Source organism: Dermacentor albipictus, chromosome 5 (assembly GCF_038994185.2).
Source record: "Dermacentor albipictus isolate Rhodes 1998 colony chromosome 5, USDA_Dalb.pri_finalv2, whole genome shotgun sequence".
NCBI classification, from domain to species: Eukaryota; Metazoa; Arthropoda; class Arachnida; order Ixodida; family Ixodidae; genus Dermacentor; species Dermacentor albipictus.
Genome location: NC_091825.1, coordinates 79,203,719 through 79,228,173, shown reverse-complemented (window position 1 = coordinate 79,228,173; position 24,455 = coordinate 79,203,719). Strand labels below are relative to the sequence as shown.

Sequence of the window (24,455 nt, the reverse complement as noted above, 5' to 3'; positions counted from 1 at the left end):
GCGCAGAGCATATCTTAAAGTGATCTGTAGCACGAACAGAGAGTGCCGACTGCTCATAGCTTCGCGCACTTTGTTCTTGCTGGTTCATGTTGAAGAAAGATGCCTGGGCCCATATCTTGAAGGTGAGCTGCGAAAGGGGCAAGGTGCAGCGTGTGCTGAGAGCTTCGTGAGCACTGTGTTCTTGCTGCTTCGTTCGCGTGAAAGCAACAAGGAGCATGAAAGTAATGTAGCTTGTTGCTACGGGCTCTGTCTTGAAAGCAATAGCCTTACAGGACGAACGGAGTTTTTCTCATTGGGTAAGCGTAGAAATGCTTACGCATTTGAAGTTTGACCCAAGATTAAGTAAGAACTTCTTTACTGTGATATACTGTTGCAACATTGCAGACTTGTAAGCATAATCATAATCTTCTTTGTTCCAAAGAATTTGAGATGGCTGTATTTTGTTTGGAGATAGGATGGCATGTCAATTTGTGAGTAAATCGTGCAGCCAGCTACACCTTGCATCAACCAGTAGGATGAGGAGCATGGCTCGCTTGTTGTTTGCTACTAATCATTGTGTACACAATGCTGGTTGACCAGAAGAAGTAAAGGGGTCCTGAACCACTTTTGTTGAAGTTGAGAAATGCATTTGAAGTTAAAACAGACTATTTCAGAAATACTTCACCATGAAAATTACTTCAATGCATTCAGCAGAAGTGCCACCCCCTTCGTCGTGCTTCTGCTCCTTCTTCAGTGACTTGCACTGTGAAGGCTACGGCGGAGCGGCATGCCCACAACACTCCGCTTACTGAACGTCACTGTAGCATGCAGTTGAAATTTGAATTTGGGTGTTCCTGCAGACACCACTAATTCAAGTTTTGAGGCCTGTAATGTGCCAAATGTGGCTGTCTTCAGCGAGCCGTAGCACACTCTGCCAACGGACTCGTGACACCCTGCGGCAGTTGCAGTATCGATGCCACGTAGCAGACTGCAGCCATATGCAACTGTAGCACTGTAGTGCATATGCACAGTGTTTGCTTTGTGCACGCTCGCGCTCCTATGCTCCAGTCTGGCCGTGCTACGTGGTGCAGACTGGCTTTGCCCTGCACTAACTTGACCTATGGATAGTAGCCACATGCAACTTGTGTATTTTGAAGCGCTATCAGTAGCTCAATACGAAGCGAAGTCTGCCAAGGTGTCTAACCAGGAGTGGCCAGGAGTGAGCCTGCGCTGGCAAGCGTGTGTGTGGTCTGACTTTAAGTTTGCATGTTTCGAGGTTAGTAGAGCGTTCAGAACTAGTCAAAATTAGCGAGACCTGATGGCTACGACGCCGATAAGCAGGGTGGTTAAAGTTTAATTCGTACACAGCCTGCCATGGCCAAGTGTGAGCAGATGAAAGTCTGCTTTTTCTGGAGGTATGTAGTTGTAGAAAGGAGATTTTCGCTTACTTCAGCTTGTTTATTAAATCGCGTCAATAAATATACGCAGTAACAGTAGGAAGAAGTGCACCGATCCAAACAACCTTCTTGATTGATGTCAGCTATTGGTCAGTAGCAGCCACATATGTGAATCTGCTATATCTATTAGAAAATAAAGCGTCCATAAAAGAGTGAGGGGCAGGTTTCTGCTGAAAAGAGAGCATTTGAAGAAAAGGTGATTTCGCACTCCACTTGCAAGCTCCACGCGCCACACACAACTACAAAATTTGGCTGAGATGTTCACAGCAGCGTATGCTATCTGCAAACTGTGTTTTTTCACCAAACCTCGAGGGGTGGTTCAGGACCCCTTTTATAGTGGACTAGTGGCACACTATGGGCATGCCACTCTTTATCTGAGCTGCAAATTCACTTTTCAGCTTCGATTGACTCACAGGATTTCTAGCTTTTGCAGCACTCCACTGAATTTGTGAGATCGAACATAGACTCCTGTGAGAGGTTGGAAAAATGCCACTGTTGTCCACTCTCCCCATCTCTTGCAGGTCGAGACTGATTGCCGACATCCCAATCGACCACCCTTCCTGCTCCAAGCAGCATGCAGTGTTGCAGTTTCGGCTGGTGCCGTACACGCGCAACGACGGCACGATGGGCCGTCGTGTGCGACCCTATGTCATTGATCTCGAGTCGGCCAATGGTACCTTCGTCAACAACAAGCAAGTTGAGCCTCGCCGCTACGTCGAACTGCTCGAGCAGGACGTTCTCAAGTTTGGGTTCAGCACACGTGAATATGTGATTCTCCACGAGGAGTCACAAGGGGAGCACCTAGATGACGATGTTGCAGGCACCGGTGAGGAGGAGGAGCCTCCGTCGAACACCACTGCAGCATAGAGTGACACCTGTGATGCATTGCTGCTGCTGTGGACTAAGTTAAAGCAGATAGATTGATTGAGGAAGGATGAAAAATAATAGGTTTATTTCTGTTTTTCTGTGATCAACTGAATTCTTCTACATCACTGTAAGATGAGCCCAGGACATTGGTGTGTGCTCCACATGTGATGTTTGTGGCACGTTGACATTGCAGTGCCCATGGAACTCTTGCAGGGTTTTGCGGTGGAACTGTGTTTCAATCTCTGCAACATTCTTTCAGTGTCTGTTGAAAGAGGAACTGCAGTGAGCACCAGTGCAGCACAGGGTACGCCAGTTCCTTGGTGATGCAGTTGGAGACTATTGTTTGGTTACAGTTAATTGCTTTGCAAAGAGTAATACATTAGGCAGGGATGGGTTGCTGTTTGTTTTAGCTTACTTTTTCTTCTTTATCATCACTGTGATCGACCAAACATTGCCATGCTGCCGCACAAGGAACGCAGAATATCGGTGTTTGCTCAGCACATGAGTTAACGAGAAGCTGCTGTTTGGCAGTGCAAGGCGTTTGTGTCACTGCAGCATGGCTGAAGGCTAGACTTAGTGTGAAGTGGATTGTCTGTGAAGGAATGCAACAGCAAAGATTATTATCCTCACTTTTATTGACTGGATGCTGCTGCAATGCTAACAAGCATTGCTAACAAGCAGTGCAACCATCACTGTTTGCACTGCATATTAATCTCCTGTGTGCATTATGTACTTTGGCATCCTGTAATTATTTAGCAGGCACTGTGCATAGGTTAGGCTGTTGAAATTATGTTTTGACAGATACAGGTCAACCAGGAAAAAAAGGTGCTGAAACTTGGGTGATGTTTGTGGCCATGTGGATGCTATGTTGTGTAATACTAGGTGCAAGACATTGGTGCATGCACTGCATTTGAATGTAGTGGTATGTTGTCTGGTATTGCGGTGTCATATGGTCACATGATTAGGTTCTCAGTTATAGCATATGCTGATGTGATGGTCATGAAGAAAAAGCTTTGGTGGCGGTGGACTGACTGGAAAAGTCAAGCATATGAGGGAAGGGTCATTACTTTTGTTATTAATAGTCTTTCCTTGTGACCAGCTATATGTTCACTGAAGGACAGATGCTGCAAATGCTGATGTATGCATACACTCTATGCGAGTTGTTTGGCTGGTTGGTATTTAAAATTTTCTGTCATTTACAGTATCTTCAACTGATCATTTAATAGATCTCTGGCGACACAACAGAGGTTGTGTAAGATGGCCCCTAGACTGTTTTATGAGTGCAAGGGGGCTCTATGATGATAATCAGGCATCATTATTTCCATTTGAGCCTGCTCCTGCTTACAATAAAGCCGAATAGCTGAGTTAGTGGTCATTGTAGTACTGTGGGAGTGCTTTGAAATGACCAGTCAAAGGTTTTGTTAGTAAGCCCTCTGTCCCAAGGTGTTCTGTGTGTCCATTTTTTTATGAGAGCAGATTGTCTTTATAGCTATCTGCGAATGTCCTCTTGGCATTCTTCTGCAGGAAAGCATCCGTGCAACTGATCCCCGACCATGGTCACGTCTGGCTTTCTCCCAGGTGTTTCCTTGTTTCTTGAAGTATGTCTTGTGGGAGGCAAGAACCTGAGCTCATAGGCAACGCTTGTGCTAGAACATGCAGCTGCAACCTCATGCCATAAGAGAGGAGGAGCTGCGTCAAACCCCAGTGTTCTAAGTTTAGCATCAGTGTTAAAAGTGTGTTCTTCTAGATGTTCAGAAAATGATGACAGTCAAAGAACCATAGGCTAAAAAATTTTGTCTACATGTTTTGGTATTATAATGTGCGGAGCGACGGCCTGCATTATTACAGCTGTCCGCTACATCACGCCACAGCAAGGTGGTTTCATATGAAAGGAGGAGTAGGTCCTGTCTGTCACAGTGCACACATTTGTGCAAGAGGTGTAAAACGACAGTACCTCTGTGCCCATTTTTACCGAGCAATGTGTGTAAAGTTTATATTTAATGCTTCGAGACTTTGTTGACACAGCTGCTAGTGTAGCAAGTGTCTGCCATAAGTGGTGGTGTTGTGCTCATTGTCAAACTGCAGCCGTCAGCCTCATACTGACTCATATGCTGTGGCGCTATACAAGTGGATGGCACTTGGACTTTGTAAGGGCGCAGGTATTTGTGAAAACTCTTGCCTTGTCACGTTGTGTCGTCCTTCTGCCGGCTTTTCGAGAAATCTTCGTCATTTGGTCAGTGTCTTGCAGTGCCTGACAAGTTGCCTGCATTTATTGTTTTTTTTTTTAGCAGCACCTCTGTATGGCAGTTCCTGCCACATTTATATGAAACAGCCCTGTAATAGTATGAAAGTATAGCATGTGCTTGGCTACCATTGACCATATGCCCTGCCACTCACCCCAGAATTGCTCTGCAGTGGGTGCAGTTATCATCAGTCATCACGTATCATCAATCATCACGTGGTTATGTTTGCCGTGGAGTTTTATACAACTGTTACTAGAGGGAGGCCTGGCAATGCAGATGTTACTAGCCACCATGGGAGTGATTGTATATGAAAGGGCACGTTCTGGGATGTGAGCTGTTTGTGAATCAGAAGAACGTCTTATCACGCAGCAATGCTATAGTTTTGCAGCTTGTGCAAAGTTCGGAGCACAGATGGTGGCATGACTTCCTGTAGCATGCTACCTAGTAAACCAACTATTGTGTCTTCAAAGCAGTACTTTGAAGGCACGGTCTGCAAAACTGCTGTGTCACATCAAAATGGCTATTGTGAACCCCCACATGTCTTCAGCTCATGCTCCAGCATGTGCTCATGTGTTTCATATTTCTGGTTACTTTAGATCAATTTTAACTAAACTGACTGAGAATGTACCCATGACTTCTCATGTTCTTTCTGATCCTGGTCTTGTTGCTGCTTTGCATCACTGCAGTCTTTTATAAATCCTTAACTTTGGGAACTGGCTCAGCATATCAAAGAATTTCCAATGCACGAAATAAAGGTTGTGTAGCGTACACATACCGCTAAGTCAAACTTAATACCTTTGGCAACGACAATCTCTGTGAATAGTTTGTTTTTAAAAGATTAGGTGATTGTCTGTGATTGCAGGTATGAAGAAAATCACTTTCTAGAAAGTTAATATATAAATTACAAGAGCGTTTTAAGTGAATGTCATTCTGAAACATTTATACCCATAATATAGGTGGTGTCAAAATATTATGAAGCACAGGAGCGCGTGACAAAATGCCAGCCAGCGATATCTAATGGCAGGCATCTGGTGGTGAGACTGGTGTCTGCGTCCTATCTGACTTGCAAGGATGGCAGTTATACAACTTTAGGCAGCCACCATTCACGCCTTGGAAATTGCCGCAAGACATCCTCCTGCTATATCAGTGGTGGTGGCAGGATGCAAACACCAGCCAGTCTTGATGCAAACAGGAGTCTCGAATGCCAGTCTCAACACCAGATGCCTGACATCAGATGTCGCTGACTGACATTTCGCCATGCACTATGATCTTCTATTATATTCTTTCCTTGCTTATACATGGTTCAAAACAAGGCTAGGTTCAGACAATCATTCCCATGGTACTTGAACATTGTGATGGCTCCCACTGACACTCGTGCCAGGTCATTTCTCTCAACAAATTCTTGTATAAAAAAAAGTAGCATCCCAAGCATCAGCCATCATTGTTGAAAACATTCTGCCGACCCACACATCAGGTGGTACTTGTTACAGCCTTGGCGCACAGGTTTCTTTTTTGGCGATACAGTTATTTAAGTGAAACTGCTTTGAAGCTCTTTACAGGCCACTGGAACTCGTAAGTCATCCCCTGTGTACAGTACTTAAATGTTGTCTGTCATGAGTGTATAAAGCAAGTGTATGTTTTGTAAGCTTGAATTGTCCATAAAGCAATGCCCTACCTACTGTGAGTTCTTATTTTTTCACAAAAAAGTTAGTGACATTTCACTTCGTGAATGCGGGTTGCGCACAAGCTTATGGACACCAGCAACATGCACAGTGAGCAACATGTTGTCGGTCCATAAACGGAAAAGGTGCAAATGTGGTTGCAGACGCTGCTACATTGATCTGGATGGGTGCGATGCCTGGTTTGCCACAGGGAAAGCACAAGTGGTACACATGCAAAGAAGAGAGGCCATAACGTACACAGTGAGCACCGCGCCATCGAAGCAGAAACGGAAATGGTGCGAATGCGGCGATTCTCTTCTCCACCTCCAAGCGCCTTCGTCCTCCATCACTTGGTTCCCCTGCAGCTTCAAGCATCGTCTCGCTGCTTTTATAGGGCCATCTATGCTTGCGCGTAAAACTACATGGTGTGGCACTGAAACTGAAGGCCAAAGCTTTGACATTGTTTCTTTTATTGCGATAGCAATTATAGGGACACTCCAAGTGAATCTTGAATGTTGCTGTGATAGTGGTATTCTGTATAAAGTCCAAGTGCAAGAAGAGTGAGCGGCCCGCACACCATATGCTGCATGTGCAAGGGCAAGCATGCGAGGGCAAGCATGCGAGGGTGAGCTTGAAGGATAGTGGGTTGATGTGCGCTGTCTGCCCAACCCCCATTGTTGGAGGTTATATTATCAAGCACGTGCTAGGGGAGGAGCATGCATGCCTCCTCCTCTAGCCAGGCCATAGCTGTGCATGGCTGTCCATGTGGCTGTGTGCAAATGCGGTCACGCGCTATATGTTGCAGGCCACCTGAGCCGTGCTGTCCACCTATACTACTGCTAAAGATTTGCTGGTTAATGGCTCCGTTCTTTACGGAAACAACAAGCACTGCCTAAATATCCTCACTGCAACAAATATGTATCGTCAAATGCATCATTCCTTTAAAGGGCCCCTCACCAGACCCCATTGCAAATTTCACTTACACACTGGAAGCTGTAAAGTGCCTTCTAAGCAGCCTTTCAAGAAAAAATTTTCTCATTGGTTCATAATTGAAGGAGATAGAAGAAATTAACTGTCCCATTAACATGCTGCCAGGAGGTGAGCATCACTGCAGGTGGAGAGTCTCTTTCTCTGCCTGTAGCAGCATTCCCAAATGGTGTTCATTCCTTGCCTTCTCCCATACCGGAGCCAAGGGACGTACCATGGTGTCGAGCTCCACTGCTTTTTTCCTTTTTTTGTGGCGTTGCGCTTTCTGCATTTGATCATTAGTCAAGGTGAGTGATGAAACACGCACTGCGAAGAGGCATTCGTGGGTGTGACCATGACTCTCTGGCTGAGAGCAGGCTTTCTTTAGAAGGAGGTTGCATGGCATTTATTTTTAAATTTCAGCTGTTATCATGGTTGTGGAGTGCTGTAATACTACGCTTGCACAATCGTTGGCATGTTACGTATATGCTACACTTGTCTGTTTAAAATGGTCAAACCTGGTGACAGGGGCCCTTTAATGAAACAAAAACAAATAGCTTTCTTGAAGCGTTTGGCTATTCACTTACATTGACAACTATCGTCGATGTTCTTTCACAATTATTTTTCAGGTAATGTAATTTAATGCTGTGATATGAATGTTTTGTGATGCTGGCTACAGTGCTCCTTGAAACTAAAGCCTCTTAGTAGAGAAGGCTTAGAAAAAAACGAAGTTCACTTTGGTGGAATTCTGGCTTGAAGACCACAGTACTACACAATATAATTTCTATAATTCACAAAGAAAGGCACAATTTTAGTGTGCAGCAGGGAGTGCTGCTCTGTTTACCACATTTTAGTTTTGAGAGAACCTCATCTGGTGGACAAGAGGTGAGGCTTTTGTTAGGCATTTAATAGACTAGCCGTAGCATCTACTACTGTGTCTAAGAATATTTTGTGGCTGCCAGTGAATAGTATTGTGCCATCTGTACTGACACGCGATGGTAAGTTACAGCAAATGCTCTGTAGGAAATTCTTGGACATTTGGGCCATCTATCTTTTCTAGCACATTTAACAAAGAAGGTTTCTCGTGGGAAAACTGGGCAAAATGTTCATGTCATCATTCCTGCATTTTAAAGGGTGTTCCATGTTTTAGGGACTAAATTCGCATAACAACTTCTGCCTTGTCATCATTAGACACCAGACACATGTTCAACAAAATTATTTTCACTCGTGGATGTCTTGTTCGCCTTAAGCAGCAACAGTAACAAATACTGGACATGCCTGTTGCTGGCTGGGTTGTGTCAGCAGTGAGTCATGTCGACACATTTTGAGCAGGATGTAGTTCTTGTTCTATGCGTAAAGACACAATTGAGAGCAATTCGAGGTGATTGGCTTTTCTAACAGATACTGATGGGCTAGTCGGCAATCTGTGATTTAGCTTAAGCAGCGTACTCGAAAAAACACGTTCAGACAAACATGAATAAAGGGGACATACACAGGTGCTGAACTGCAACCACTAGTTTATTGCCCAAAGACGTGCTTTTAGTAAGCCCTTGGTAAATGTGCGCACTGTGACAGCTGCATGGTGAGGGAACAAAAACCACAAGGAGACCAACACCGTGTGCACTCAAGATAGAATCATATGCCAAGGCAGCTGCATGCTTTTTCTAAACATGATACTGAAAGGCAGCTGGTGCATGTGTTCTTACACTTGTCGATTCCTATTGCCTCTAAATATTTCCTTGTTTGTTTGTTTTGCACATCTCTTAAATTTGTGCCTATCAGTTTCCATTCCCTCACTTGATACGCAGTTCTTGGCTTGCTTTCAGGCTCCGCTATTCCAAGTTTATCAGTTCCAGCCTCATGGGTTACTACTGGTGGAATGCGCTGATAATAAACTTTTCAGGGATGTCTGCCAGCTGCTGTTTGTGATCTTGAAATGCCTGCCGAAAATGATGAGACTAATTTTTATTCACCATCATCCGGTCTTCCGTGACCACCTGGCCTAGATAAGTTCACTGCTTCGAGAGGCTGAATACTACTACCAAATGAGAACTCCTCTCCCCTTGCTAAGCTTTGCTGATTCAGGTCTTTAATCATGTGCTGCAAGCTTTTAATCTGCTTTTTTTTAGCAGTCTCTCTTTGCTTTTGCACGATTGTTTGATAAGTGGCTCGGGGCATATAGGGGAAAATTACAGAGCAGGATGGATCAGATCATTTTCATTTGTTAGGTGGAAAAAGGTCAGTTACAGCGAGAAAGAATGAAGGCCAAAATGTATCTCTTTGAATATTGCACCTCTGCAGCACTGGTGTCCCAGTGCAACATTGCATATTTCAGATCACACGCTTGGGCCATTTTTATGCAGATAATGTCCTCACTAGGTTTGGCCATTGATTCATTTGGAATAAAACATGTATCCCTGTTCACCAATACCATCTCTTGACTAGCCTGTGGCAGACACTGTCAAAATCCATGACATCACTGTCATGGATTCAAGTTGTTGCAGCTCGTCTTTCACTTTTGCAATTCAATCTGGCTTGCCAAGTCTCCACACAAGGTAACGCTTACTTTCTTGGTGTCCCATAAGTGCAGCTTGTCAATTCAGCTTCACTTGATATTCCTCCTTAACATCCCTTCAAGTATTGCATCGCTGTTCCGAGTCAGCCCACTCTCAATTCTGTTCAGTCTTCACTGTCCCATGCTCCAGGATCCTTGAAGCAATATCTTGCCACTCAGCACAGTATCTGTTGCCATTTCCCGTCACTGTTATAACCTTCCTGACATTGAGGTCACCTCTTCAGCCATACTTCCACTTTTCATGGCTCCTCAGTTCTTCCCCAAGTCAACCTTGGTGCAGACAAGTCAGCGGCTCTCCAACAGTGCCTACTATCTGTGTCGAGAGGACGAGTTTGAAATAGATAATTCTGCAAACATATATTGTAGTTCCTGGCAGGGACAGCAACAAAAGATGAAAAGTCAATAACTTCCAAAAGACATATGTTCTGAAGACGTGGAGGTCAGTGTCTCGGTAGAGCTTCGCTTATGTATTCAGCACAAGGGTGCATTTCACTGCCTACATCGAGTACAAATGCGCTAGCACGTTGCAGGTTTATACAGGAGGGCTACACTGAACAAATCACATGCTAGATGCCATGAATGCTCTGCAAAGCAGTAACACATAGCACAAAAAGAAAGGAATATGGAGCAGGCACACGCTTTTCTTCCCATTTTTTATTAATCCATAATACAGACAGCATATGGTGCATGTGTCATCCACTATACGACATCACAGGGTGAAGCCAGCTAATACAAGGACCCCTGTCTCGATACATTCAGTCAAACCAGGGATGGAATAAAGTGAAACTTCTGAAGCTGTGTGCTCAGGGACAAAGGTTCCTTTCTGTAAGGTATCAGTTTAGAGCTGTATGTGGCAAAATAAAACCATTTTTGATTCACTAAGCCCAGCTGCTCTACTACTGTGGCCTTTGTGTGTGCGTTTTGTATAGAACAATGGACTGAGCGATTAATTATTTTTGTACTTCTGTGCTGAATAAGACCAATAATTCGTTCGTGGATCACGAGGTTGTCATTTGTATACACAACTGTGCTGGGTGGGGGGCGGGGTTTTGTTGACTGCTAGATTGCAAAGTTGGCGGTACATATATACACGTGCAAGTCTTTTAAAACACAGTTATAGAGCCTGGCTGGATTGGCGACTCATGTCCTGTGCTTCGTGCCCTAATTTCGCTTTGAATAAATGCACAGCAGCGAGTGACATCACTTTGTGGTTAGCATAGTCTTACATGATTAACTACATTGTGCCTCTATTTAGAGGGCCGATATAAACTAAACTGACTCCTATGGCAGATACTCATTTTACCACAGCTCAGCTGTACTAACAGAGATGTATACTGGAATGTTGGAAGTAGAGTTGTAAGCAACCACACATGGTGGAAACACCTAGCGAGGTTGCATTTGGTGAAATACGTAGAAACCCTATTGCAACGACCAATTGTACTCTGCTGGAATAAACAATTGGCGTAACCTTCACAAAAATATTTTGATATTGTTACGAAGAGGATTTTCAATGCAGAAATGTGTATACAACTATTTACATGTGAAAGGTCCGTGGTTCACATGCAGGCTGGTACACAGGTCAAAGCTCCAGTAGACAGTCGACCACACCTTCATATTTCTCTTGTCCGCACGGTCCTGTCCAAATGTACCGTAACAATATCTTTCCTTTTCCCACCAAGAGACTCATGAACATTTGTAGAACATTATGGCTGATCACGATGCCACCACCAGTACTGCTTCTGTCAGATACTTCTTGACGCATCTAAAGCGCTCCACTGTGCTATATCCATAAGCCTGTTTAAGGCTGTGTCGTATACAGGTGTACAACAAGCACAAGAATTCACACAGACAGGCACTACTTGTCTGCAGTTTGCTTAAATTTTATTTTGTTATCCAGTCAAAGCCCACTGCACTCTGCTGTGCTCGTCGACAGCACATACCCCCTTTTAAGATGCCAGATGCCTCTTTTAAGATGAGATGCCAGCAGCCATTCTATGTGTCAAACAAGCTTCGTCTTATGTGGGGAAATTGGTGCACACTGCACTGTTTCGATAGTCGTGCAGTGCTCACGAATGGCTAGTTTCATTATGAAGCATAAACTTAGGTGCAACACCAAAACTATTGTTTTGCACCAGCAACTGGAATGATCGAGTCCTATAGTGGAAGGTGGGTGATTCAGCCAAATAAGCTGAAGTCTAGTACAAGGATCAAAATTATGAGTGAATACTGTGGCAGATTGATATCTATGGGAACTTACGTAATCGTTTCTCGCACCTGGTCGCTTTAGCAGCTTGCATATGTCACACAAGAGGTGTGCACAAGAGGATTCAATCATGAAACTAGTGCAACTGTTTCCCGAATATGGCACAGCTTAGCTGAAGTTTCCAGTTGATCACTTGTGGTACAAATGCTATTTGTAACAAGGCAGTGTCCTCAAAGTGTCCTTCGGAAGTGATACCTTGCATCACTGCTATCAGCATATTGCACGCGGATGTATAAATCGCCGGTCGCAGTGAAATCGTTGCGCAGACATGTCTCGCAAAGAAAAAAAAGAACGCAGCTCGGAGGCAACGCCGATAATTAACAGTGCAACTGTATTAGTATCATTTTATTTTTCTCCTCCTGCAGCTCGCTTTCACAATTGGCAGCTGGCAGCTGTACAGAAGCCAATTAGCTCCGCCTTTGCATTTGTATGTATATGCACGGCATGCATGCAAGTGGTAGCCGAACAATACCGTTCAGGGCGGCTGTGCTGCTTACCTGGCAGCACACCCGCAGTGCACGAAGGCACCTCCAGCCAGCTTAAAGCGACGGCGCTTCAGGGCGAGCCATGGTCGAGCGCACCGTACACATACCTTGAATTCGAAAGCGCTACTTACAGACGCTTTTCCATCAAACTAAGCTGTCTGCCATTGCGAGCGCAAACAAATAATTCGTTACCATCGCGAGACAATCGCACATTCACGCGAGTCGTGTGAGGTCGAGCGCATCATTCATGCCTATTTCCAATCCGACTGGCACAATCCTAAACCCTTTCTTTATATTCCTTTCTTTCCGTGTGCCCTTTCGCGCCCGCTCCGGAGATAACTCGCCTCTCCCAAGGATCTCTCAGATAAATGCGATCGCGCGAACCCCAAAACCGGTCTGGAGAGATTTTCAGAACGCTCTCCATTCATCCCGACGGCGGCCGCTCGCGATTGGCGGTACTCGTATCGCCCGCTCCCTAGGTCGGACAACGCTTCGCTGCACACAACTCCGCTCTCTATTCAAGAGCCGTGCATAGCGCAAGGCGCACGCGGCTTGTCGCCTCTCTCGAAATCACGTCGCTCACGACTTGCCGTTGCTGCCGCTCGGGCGCCGGGAGATTTTACGTCCGGGAGAAGAAAAAAATAGAAACGATGCATGCGACTACACACCTTATGAACGCGCCGAGGGCACTGCTTTGGAGTCTCCGCAGAAGCAACATCGTAGTTGCGGTTTGTCGTGGGTTTCTTCCTTCGGTGGAACGAGTTGGACGCGGCAGCAGCTTCCGAACGAAGCGGTTTCGACCTCACGCGGCTGTTTCAGGCCAGAAATAAAGCAGTCATCGAGAAAAAAAAAAAGAAATAGATCAAGTAAATAGCATGAAACAAAACGAACGGGGAGGAGCGCACGATGGGAAGCTTTCGTTCGTCAAGAGGAAGCCAGATGGCGGTGGTGAACCTACGGCGTCGGTCCTAGATGTGCCCTTCGATTGAAAGACTTCGCGTCATACCGGAACTTAAAAACAGGTGCTTTATCGTTGATATCACCTGGAACATGGCTCCTTTAGAAAGTTACAATAATTTACCTGCCCCTGGCACCAGTGAGGATGGGTGTATTTGGTTGCACACATGATTTTTTTTTTTTCTGTACTGGAGTGGCTCTCCCGCATGACACTGAAGCGCGACCTGAAAGCGCCTTTAGCGGAGGCCCGGACTTTCGACGCCGGCGAGTACTCGTAATGTTATTTTATGCGCGTGCGTAATATTTACAAAAGGAAGTTGTAGTTTACTGCAGATTATTTGGGGACAAAGTGATTAAAGCTAACGAGGCAGCCTCGACGACCTCACTGGTGATCTTGGCTTGATATTTTTTTTGTCTGTGAAGTCCAATTACCAGTACTGCCTCTCATGGCTTACCCGTGGAATTGTACCGTGGCGATACTAAATTGGACGGCGGTATTAACCCATAAATGACTGATTCTGTAATTGCATGGTTTATTTAGGTGTAGCTTCAACAACCAAACGAAACAACGCGAGTCATTCGATCAACTTGCGCAAAGAAAGGATACGTGTTGCAAGTTCTCCAAATGAAGAAACAAGCAAAATGAAACTTCGCATCCCACGTCTTAAATATTTGGTTGACACTTTATTAGATGTTCTTAATAACGCGAGTTTACCTTGAGAAAAAGGATACCAGATGGATGGTTGGATATACCACAGTCTCTTTCTGCAGAATCGCTCACTGGAATACCGCGTGCCTATATTCAATAAAACATCGGCGATCCAGACATTCCATTTATACTGCTACTTGTGTCCAAGTACATGAACAGACAACCATTATCCATGCGCAGGCACGTACCCAGGGGGGGGGGCCCGGGGGGGCCCGGGCCCCCCCCCCGAAATCATGTGGCATACCCCCCCCCCCCCTCCCCACCCACGCCACCACTCCTCACACATTCCTAAAGCGCCGCCAGATTAATGCTGAGACTTGGCAGCTGTTCATCGGTCAGCCTTATGCTGCCTTTTTCACTCCTTTTAATCGGCATCTCTTGTAATGTGAAGCACAGTTTTCTCATAGATTCCGCACCCGCGCGATCAACTCGAGATGCGTTCAGTTGTCACCATCTATTCAACCGTCACGCGCGTAGCTGTTGCTTTTGTTAGTTCAACCTTCTTTGTTTAGGCTGATCCTGGGACCAGAAGTGGAATGCGGTTGTTACTCAGCTGGTCTATACTCTCATGGAACGAGTTGCGGCCGGAGAAAACGCCAATTGCGTTTAACCTTTCCCTTTGCTTCTTTATTTCCTTGAGTTACGGCTCGCCGCGACGCTGGCAGATGCCCGGAACCATATACACGTGATATGGGTTAGATAAGGTGGGAAATAAAATGATGTGAAAGAGCGTCCATCATGAAACTCTGCAATAACCCTTAAACCCATAAGCAAGATGACTGTCGCCCGTTACCTCGTCTGTTTTTGCTTAATTGTATAGCACTTTTCGTGCAAAATTGGAAACTGGAAACAAAATTCGCAAGGAGTTGAGAAATTAAGCGATCTACTAAGGGAGAGAGCCAACGCAACAACCAAACTGCAAGCAAAAGCGAATAATAAAAATGTTAACCATTGTTTATGAGAATATTTATGGATCAACATCTTTTTGTTTAACAAGGAAGTAGAGAAAACGCCGCCAGAAGTGGAGAATAATTACTTGCTTTGAATGACGCTTCTACAGTTATCGGTCGAACCGCCTCACGTAGCCACTTCTCTGCTATGCTTATGTGGGTGTTTTTCTAACCTTTCTTGGTGAGCGCAGTACGTCTAGAATCGCAGAGTCCTGCGCTCTACGTGGTTGTATGGGACTGGCGGCCGCACAGCGTTACGCAATTCGCGGAACTGTCAAAACTGATCCACAAGGCGACAATAACTGATATTCGAAACTATAACATGAGAAAGACCGAAGAAGCCGTAAAAAAATGAACGCAGCCTGAAATCAGTAAAGAAGAAATCTGGCATAGGACAAACCATGATGTATGCACTAAAAGATAAGAGGGATAATATCATAAGCAATCTCAAAAATACAGTAAAAGCAGCGGAAAAATTCTAAGCTGACCTGTATACAGTACCCAGAGGAGTCACGATGCCTCACTTAGAAACAGTAATGAACAGGATACAGAAACTCTCCTTTAACTAGCGATGAGGTCAGAAGGGCCCTGCAAGACATGAAACGATGAAGAGCGGGAGGAGAAGGTGGAATAACAGTCCATTTAATCAAAGATGGAGGAGACATAATGCTTGGAAAACTGGCGGCTCTTTATACGAAGTGTATATCGACTGCAAGGGTCCCAGAAAACTGGAAGAATGCAGACATTATACTAATCCACAAAAAAGGAGACGTTAAAGAATTGAAAAATTCTAGGACCATTAGCTTGCTCCCAGTATTATATAAGATATTTACCAAAATTATCTCCAATAGAATAAGGGCAACACTGGATTTTGTCAACCAAGGGAACAGGCTGGCTTCAGGAAGATATACTTTGCAATGGATCACATCCATGTGTCATCAATCAGGTTATCGCGAAATCTGCAGAGTACAATAAGCCTCTCTACGTGATTTATATAGATTACGAAAATGCATTTGATTCAGTAGAGATACCAGCAGTCTAGAGGCATACGTAATCAAGGACTACAGAACGCTTACGTAAAAAGCTTGAAAAATATTGCTACATGCGTGTGGTATTTGTTTGTTGTAACGAGGTGCGTGGGCGCCATCACTCCAGAATAGAGAAGAAAGAACGAACTGGGCTCGCGCTGTGAATCTAACCGGTCAGCGCTGCAACCGTTGTTGTAAATATAATCTGTAAATAGTTTCTCGTCTTACTGGCTCGTCCTTCGCGCAGGAATATATACAGAGGTTCTACAGCTACCCTAATTCTACACAAGAAAAGCAGGAATATACGTATAGGAAATGGGTAAGACAGGGAGACACAATTTCTCCAAAGCTATTCACTGCGTGTTTAGAAGAATTCAAGCTATTAAACTGGGAGTAAGGATCAAAGGTAAAGATAAATAGGATAAGTAAGGATTAAAGCAGTAAGGATCGACGGCAAATATCTCAGTAACCTTAGGTTTGCCGATGACATTGTTCTATTCAACAACAATGCAGACGAGTTACAACAAATGATTGGAGACCTTAACCGAGAGTGTGTAAGAGTGGGGTTGAATATTAATATGCCGAAGATGACGATAATGATAAATAGCCGGGCAAAGGAACAAGAGATCATAATCGCCAGTCGGCCACTAGAGACTGTGAAGGAGTACGTTTACCTAGGTCAATTAATCACAGGGAACCCTGATCATGAGAAGGAAATTCACAGAAGAATAAAAATAGGTTGGATCGCATATAGGGCAGACATTGCCAGCTCCTGACTGGAAGCTTACCATTAATATTGAAAAGTAAGGTGTGCAATCAGTGCATTTTGCCAATGGTGACATATGGGGCAGAGACTTGAGAATGAGTTAAGGACCGCGCAAAGAGCGATCGAACGAAGATTGCTAGGCATAACGTTAAGAGAGAGAAAGAGAGCGGTTTGGATCAGAGAGCGAACGGGTATAGACGATATTCTAATTGACATCAAGAAGAAAAAATGTAGCTAGGCAGGTCATGTAATGCGCCGGTTAGATAACCGTTGGACCATTAGGGTTGCAGAATGGGTACCAAGAGAAGGAAAACGCAATCGAGGACGACAAAACACTAAGTGGAGCGATGAAATTAGGAAATTCGCGGGCGCTAGTTGGAATCGGTTGGCGCAGGAAATGGGTAAATGCAGATCGCAGGGAGAGGCCTTCGTCCTGCAGTGGACAGAAAACATGATGATGATGATGATGATGATGATGATGATGATGATGGAGGAGGAGGTGGTGGGCCCCCCCCCCCCGAAAAAAAATCCTGGGTACGTGCCTGTCCATGCGTACAGCCTATACGCGTGGAGATATGAATTGGAAGTTGATGTGAAGTGTGACTCTGTTGGGTTTCTCGTCGTGTCGCAAACTTTTTTTATCTGCCGACCTAGCGAACCATTTCTCTCAAGTTAGTCTAGGGCCCACCTCTTGATCGTCATATTAAGTAAAATAAATAATGCGCGCACGCACGCACACGCGCGCGCACGCACGCACGCACGCACACGCACGCACACACACACACACACACACACACACACACACACACACACACACACACACACACACACACACACGCACGCACGCACGCACGCACGCACGCCTTTCACATTGTACCAAAATGATACAGAGTGCACCACTGACGATGCTATGTCACGCGCTCGTGACGTGAACCGGTATAACATAATTAAGGAACTAAAACCAGACCAGACGCTACCTCCTGAACAAACCTTGTACTAATTAACCTGTTCATCGTCATTGTCACGGGTTAACCACATACTTTCACGACATTTTAATATAGTTAGGCAAAGGGACCGGTTTACCATCTTCACAGATCTAACGACCTCACTTGGTGTACCACAGGGATAAATAACTGAAGGACCTGCTTGTCAGAGCTAAAACAATAAAACTCGAGCGAGGATACGCGCCATACATCCTTGTAGAATAGCGCTTTGCAAAGTGCGTAGATACGGTGGTCACAACGCGCGAGTCAATACCAAACTACTCAGATTTCAGATTACCAGAAACCTAGATCTATCTATCTATCTATCTATCTATCTATCTATCTATCTATCTATCTATCTATCTATCTATCTATCTATCTATCTATCTATCTATCTATCTATCTATCTATCTATCTATCTATCTATCTATCTATCTATCTATCTATCTATCTATCTATCTATCTATCTATCTATCTGTCTGTCTGTCTGTCTGTCTGTCTGTCTATCTATCTATCTATCTATCTATCTATCTATCTATCTATCTATCTATCTATCTATCTATCTATCTATCTATCTATCTATCTATCTATCTATCTATCCATAGAGTTACTATACTGACTCTAGAGGACAAGCTACCCATAGGGCCCATGCATTAAAATCGGGAACTTCAAGAGCGCCGCCATGTTGCTACGCGCCGAGGTTGCCAGCTCCTGAGACGCTTGCTAGACTTGGTGACAGTAGTCAGTTTTAATCCGGCAACAGTAGCAGCGTAGCAGCATGGCGTCTCGCTTGAAGTGTTGTGATGTGTGCGTGCAGCCGTGTGTTTGGGCTTCATAAGTCGGTTCTTTATTCTATGTTGCGGGATGGTGTGGGTGTGGTCCATGTTGGCCGTAGAGCTGGCAGTTATGCAACCGAGGGATGATCCTGTTCAAGCTTCTGGCGGTATGCGGTTTTCAGCGGTCACGCCTGTTGCAGGAGTGTCACTCGACGACGTTACGAGCTCGAAGCTGTGGTCAGATTCCTCGTTGGCGTTCCGTAATTATCTTCGCACGGGCGCGGTATGTTGCAAAAGCCGCTTTCGCGATCTATCGTCGTGACGATAGATCGGGTTTTTTATTATTATAAGTAATGATCCAGCTGTAGGGCACATGTAACCGACAAACGGAAGTCTCAGGAGAGCACCTGAGATGGTAGTAGAGCAGGCGGCGCAGGAACTCCAGGGCACCCGAGGGACAGTGGGGGGATCAAAGCTCGAAGCAGAACGGTACGTAGGTTGGGGCCGCCGAGGCAGGTGTGTGCCAGGGAGTGTTCGCACGGACAGCTCCCCTGGCACGCGCAGCCGTGCCTCGCAAGGTCGAGATACTTTAAAGGCACCTGCGCCCATGGTCTTTCTTTTGCCTCGGCGCAGTGAGCACGATTAACGAGAATAATGTGGAGGGCATCCGGTGCAGTCGCGAATGCATCATGACAAATGTAGCTCGCGTCGCCTGGCGTCTGTAGTAATATCAGAGTTGGTTGTATGAACTTTATGCATAATACGTTTTGTTACGGTACCTCAACGGAATGGGTCTAGAGGACGGTGTTGGTACATTTTTTCGTACCGCCCTAATCCTATACCCCCACTACAAACACACATACCCCCTTTTTTTATGTATACATACAATTCCTTGCCATGACGGATCATAGGCTCCTTTATTTTTGAAAAATAGAGGAGGCTATGGACCGATTGACCAGTTCAAGTTGTCAACTTGTCAGTAACTGTCGTAGGAATCACTGTAATAAACATAATTCCACGATCGGATTGTTTACTTTCATTTTTTGTTGTAACACTGAGGACTACATAGAACTTTATTTTGTATATGTGAGAGAAGTATGTGGATATCACGAGCTTAAGCCAATGTGCGATACACAGACAAAGCAGCTGCTACAACATGAACTGCATTGAGGGCCACACAACACATACGTAATTAAAGGTGCAAAATATAGGGGGAAGCTTCAAAATACGCTCTGTAGCACAGCAAAGTATAACATATATTGTATGTGTACAATAAATGTTCAAAAATACAATGCATCAATGTACCATTTGCCTTCAAGTTTATTATGAAGTTCAAGTTTACTGAAGTTTATTATGAGCATATGTACAACAGGGATCAACTAACACACCCGCAGTCGAGGTGGCTGTTCGAGGTGTGCCGGCTGCCTCAGTGTAAGAAAAAGAAATTGGGTAAATGTCGACACCAGTGCCACTGCTTCTTGCCTCTGACCTGCACGTGCCTCTGCGGCATCTTTGTGCACAAGTGTGCTGGCGTGGTGAGGCGTAGGAGTCATCCGAGAGAAAGAGTATTGTTTACATGGAGGAGTGGCTGTTCACATTGCCTGTCACTTTCCCTCAAATGTTTCCTTGGCGACTAGGGTGACACACCCGCAGTCAAGGTGGCTGTTCGAGGTGTGCTGGCTGCCTAAACGAAATAAAAAGAAATTAGATGAATGTCGATACCAGTGCTATTGCTTATTGCCTCTTACCTGCATTTGCCTCCACGGCCTCTTGGTTTGCGGAGTCTGTATGAGGGAGCTGCTGTGGCTAGGCGTAGGCATTGTCTAAGCAAAAAGAAAAGGCCATTTAAATGGGGAGTTATGGAAATAAATTCAGTTATGTCTGCTTCTTGCACTCTTCTTGCCTAAAAGTTTTCAAACATAGTGTCCAGAACACACCAGCACTTTGACTGCTTCTGCTTTTTACCTGCAGGTGTTGTTGCGAGATCCTTAGTATGGCTGCGTGCAGCATTGTAACACTTGGTGGAGGCATTTGAAGTGGTAGCCAAAAATATAAAGAATCATCCTTGTCTGCACGAATGCTTTCAATTTCTAAATGCAGTGGTAACTATCACTATTGGTGCAAGGCCCCCCCACATCTATGCGGCAAGTGCCATAGCTCGAAACTGAATTGTTCCTTTATGTTTCACAAGGCATCTTATATGTCCACATTAGATGTGATGTGTTTGTTTTTATTTATCCCAGTGTGGAGAGAGCATCATTAAATGGCTGAAGTACTATAGCGCCAAACAGACGACACAAGAAGAGACACGGACGAGCGCTTATGTCCGTGTCTCTTCTTCTTGTGTCGTCTGTTTGGCGCTATAGTACTTCAGTAATATGCACCAACTAGCCCAACAAAAAGTTCTGCTGAAATATCATTAAATGTTTTGTTTATTTTTGCGTGTTTTGTTTTTTGGTTTATTTCTGAATTTATCATGATGCTAAAGTGACTTATGTAATGGCAATCAGCTTTTGTTTTGCAGAAAAACAATGCATTTCCTGACCCATTGTTTGACATCCCCTCACTCGCATAATTTTGCAGAGTATTCTACCTATATTGACTTGCTTGACTTCCGCTAAAGGGTCTTGCATTTTTAAATACGACTCTTTCCTTAAAATCATTCGACACTTCTCATAATTTCTGTACCTTGGGCTTCTGATACTCTGCATTCACTATTTTTGCTTGTTTCTGACTAGAAATGTCTTCTTTAATTTAGAGCTTAAATTTTACCTTTGGAACACACGGAAGGGCTTGCCATTGCATATCTGCATAAAAGGGAAACATGTTTCATTAAACATTTGCAAAATCCCATTGAAGATTGATGAATGCAGCTTGCAGTGTGATATGACTGAATGAGCCATAAAAGTAACTCATCTCACTTGGTAAATGAAAGCACATATTAGTGTGATGCACAAGATACGTTACACTAACGTGGTGGGTTCTCTTGCTTATAAAGCAAAATAATCGGTGCGCGAGAAAAAAATTATTTTTGCATAACCCTTGTACACACTGACTTAAGGAAAATGAGCTGGAGCTGTCCACATGATGTACTTATTTTACCTGCGAGTATGGTCAACAAAAATGTGTCCCAGCTGCTTAGTGGTATTCCGGATTATGTCAGTATTGCATATGTGCCTATTGTCGAAAATAATTGAATTTTGAAAGTGCTCGCAGGGATCTGATGTGCATATCTGCAGTTTATGGGTACATGTAAAAGACTCAGCATCAAGTGCAAGTGAACGGTCCTACAGGCCCGGAGTCGATCATGCAAATAGATTCGCTGCACAAATTTGTGACCAGAAAAGATATGCCACATGAAATGGCATGCAAGGAAGTGTTGAAAATATTGCACAGTTAATAAAACGCCTAAGCTATTAATATGTGGCTTGATGCACTCGTTATGCAAAACGGAGGTGAGGCGTGCAGACAGGAAACAAGAGTAGAGTATTTACAAGCAAACAACACGCGCGCCGCCCACTTCTCTACTCTTGTGTCCTGTCTGCACGCCTCACCTCTGTTTTGCATAATGAATCCTTACGAACTAGCTCAGCTTTCTGTCGTTCTAAGTCTCGATGCACTCTATTTCGTCCGCATTAGGCACTCGCCTCTTGATTACTTCGTGACACAGAAATACTCGGTCATCAGGCTGTTTTTCTGCTGTGGCCTTTGTAGAAGCATGATTGTTCAAAGTGCAACAATTAAACAGATTCTTTGAGTTGCTTGTGGCTTCGCCAGTACAATTCCGGTGCGCTGGTCCGCCTGTCCAGCAATTTCCTACTGAAGGGAAACCTGCAAATAAAAACACCGCTCCGCATGCAGAAAAATGCTCTACTGTGACGCTTCTCGAACGATTGTGATGTACCACAAGAGCTGCCTACTCGCGTGATATTCTCAACAAGGAGATAAATTCGTTTACTTACATGTGAAGGTATATGCGAGACCACTTCGGGGCTTCGGTGGCACATAAGGCACGAGTGTGTCATAGCGTCCGATGTCGACGCGCGATCGCATGTCAAACGAAACTACTACGCATCCAAAAAACAGATTCGAAACCGAAATTCGCGCCATCCTTTATTGCATGAATGCGTACATCGTGATTTACATAAGTCACGGACTTAGCGATCGCTTTCTGTAAACTTAATATTAACGTACCACCTTCATAAAGCCATCAGGTATGCGTTTTTAGGTGACAAAGCATAAGGTGACCTGTACTTGTTCTCAGCTCTTTCAATAGTAATTGCGCTGGCCACATTGACCAGTAGCAACAGGGCGGCGCCCTAGAGGTTCCCACTTTTCCGGCCCAGCTTTTCCTCTAGAGTTGTTCTACTAACTCTATCTATCTATCTATCTATCTATCTATCTATCTATCTATCTATCTATCTATCTATCTATCTATCTATCTATCTATCTATCTATCTATCTATCTATCTATCTATCTATCTATCTATCTATCTATCTATCTATCTATCTATCTATCTATCTATCTATCTATCTATCTATCTATCTATCTATCTAGGGTAAACAGTTATATTTACTAATCCATGTTAACACGTCTTTCTGCGCCTCTAACACTTTCACCGCAGTTGCTGCTATCCTCGTTTTGTATCACTCTGATATCCCGGAACGTGTGCAGCCACTTGCGCATCAGCTCTAACCCACCTGCCCTTCGGGGTACACACCACCAGCCTTACCGTGGGAAGGAAAAGTTGCGGAACGAAAGGTCAATGCGCAGACGAAAACACAGCAAAATATTGGCGAGTAGCCTAGCGGTAAGGATCGTGATGCGCGAAAATCGAATAGAGCGAAGACTGAAACACGCAGGGACTTGTACATTACTAGAGACTTTAAGCGTGTCCGGTATTCGGGCAAGCACGGGCGGTTTTCCGGTTTAGCGGAGGCGTCAAAGTGAGCGGCCAGATTGGTGGCGCCAGCTGGTGGCGCAAAGCTCAACCACACATACACAGAGCTAATTACTATATTCTGCTTAGCTGCTGGCGTAAATTTGCAACAGTGGCGTAATCGTGTTCACAATTACGCCGCCGCCAAAAATTTGCACGAGTGGCGAAACAGGATATGGTGAATTACTGCAGTTTTAGCTATGCGTTTGTCTGGTTGAGCTCTACAACACCAGGCGGCTTCACCGCTCCGGCCGCTCACGTTTACGCCCCGACCATCCGGTAATCCGGCCAAACCGCTCCCGTTTACCGGAATAGCGTACAAGCTGAAAGTATCTTGCACAGTGAACGCTACTGTGGCTTCTAATAAGCGCTGCTTCGGTTTTGCGCGCGACAAAGACGTTTCTGATATATTTTGTTACGTCACACAGGCGTCTTGAAGGCCAATGCAGCACTTTTTGAACGTAGTAATAGAGACGTTTAGCTTGTACGCTAATCCGGTAAACGGGAGCGGTTTGGGCGGGTTACCGGATGGTCGGGGCGTAAACGTGAGCGGTGAAGCCGCCTGGTGTTGTAGAGCTCAACCAGACAAACGCATAGCTAAAACTGCAGTAACTCACCATATCCTGCTTCGCCACTCGTGCAAATTTTTGGCAGCGGCGTAATTGTGAACACGATTACGCCACTGTCAAATATTTACCCCAGCAGCTAAGCAGAATACAGTAATTAGCTCTGTGGTTGTGTGGTTGAGCTTTGCGCCACCAGCTGGCGCCACCGATCGGGCCGCTCACCTTTACGACCCCGCTAAACCGGAAAACCGCCCGCGCTTTCCAGGATACCGGACGCGCTAAAG

At 44.8% G+C, this 24,455-nt stretch overlaps 2 protein-coding genes and 1 long non-coding RNA gene across 4 annotated transcripts in view; 1 reads left to right on the top strand and 2 right to left on the bottom strand.

Moving 5' to 3' along the window:
- The window catches only part of LOC135921175 (smad nuclear-interacting protein 1), a 28,564-nt gene extending 22,339 nt beyond the window's left edge, over nt 1-6,225 (top strand). Inside the window, exon 5 of the mRNA XM_065455484.2 lies at nt 1,958-6,225. Within this exon, the coding sequence (XP_065311556.1) occupies nt 1,958-2,303 (346 nt within the window). The 3' untranslated portion in view covers nt 2,304-6,225. The remainder of the gene's footprint in view (nt 1-1,957) is intronic.
- Nucleotides 1-13,320, bottom strand: part of Men (Malic enzyme) — a 164,888-nt gene extending 151,568 nt beyond the window's left edge. For both annotated transcript variants that reach the window (XM_070538471.1, XM_070538472.1), the window contains exon 1: nt 13,165-13,320. In XM_070538471.1, coding sequence (XP_070394572.1) covers nt 13,165-13,214 — 50 coding nt within the window. In that variant the 5' untranslated portion in view covers nt 13,215-13,320. The remainder of the gene's footprint in view (nt 1-13,164) is intronic.
- A 6,731-nt stretch (nt 13,321-20,051) lies between these two features.
- On the bottom strand, nt 20,052-22,964 carry LOC139060507 (uncharacterized). Its single transcript, XR_011514876.1, has 4 exons — nt 22,628-22,964; nt 21,438-21,472; nt 20,414-20,488; nt 20,052-20,349 (listed from the first exon to the last, which is right to left on the bottom strand). It is a non-coding gene; the product is annotated as an uncharacterized lncRNA (long non-coding RNA).
- Nucleotides 22,965-24,455: the final 1,491 nt, after the last annotated feature.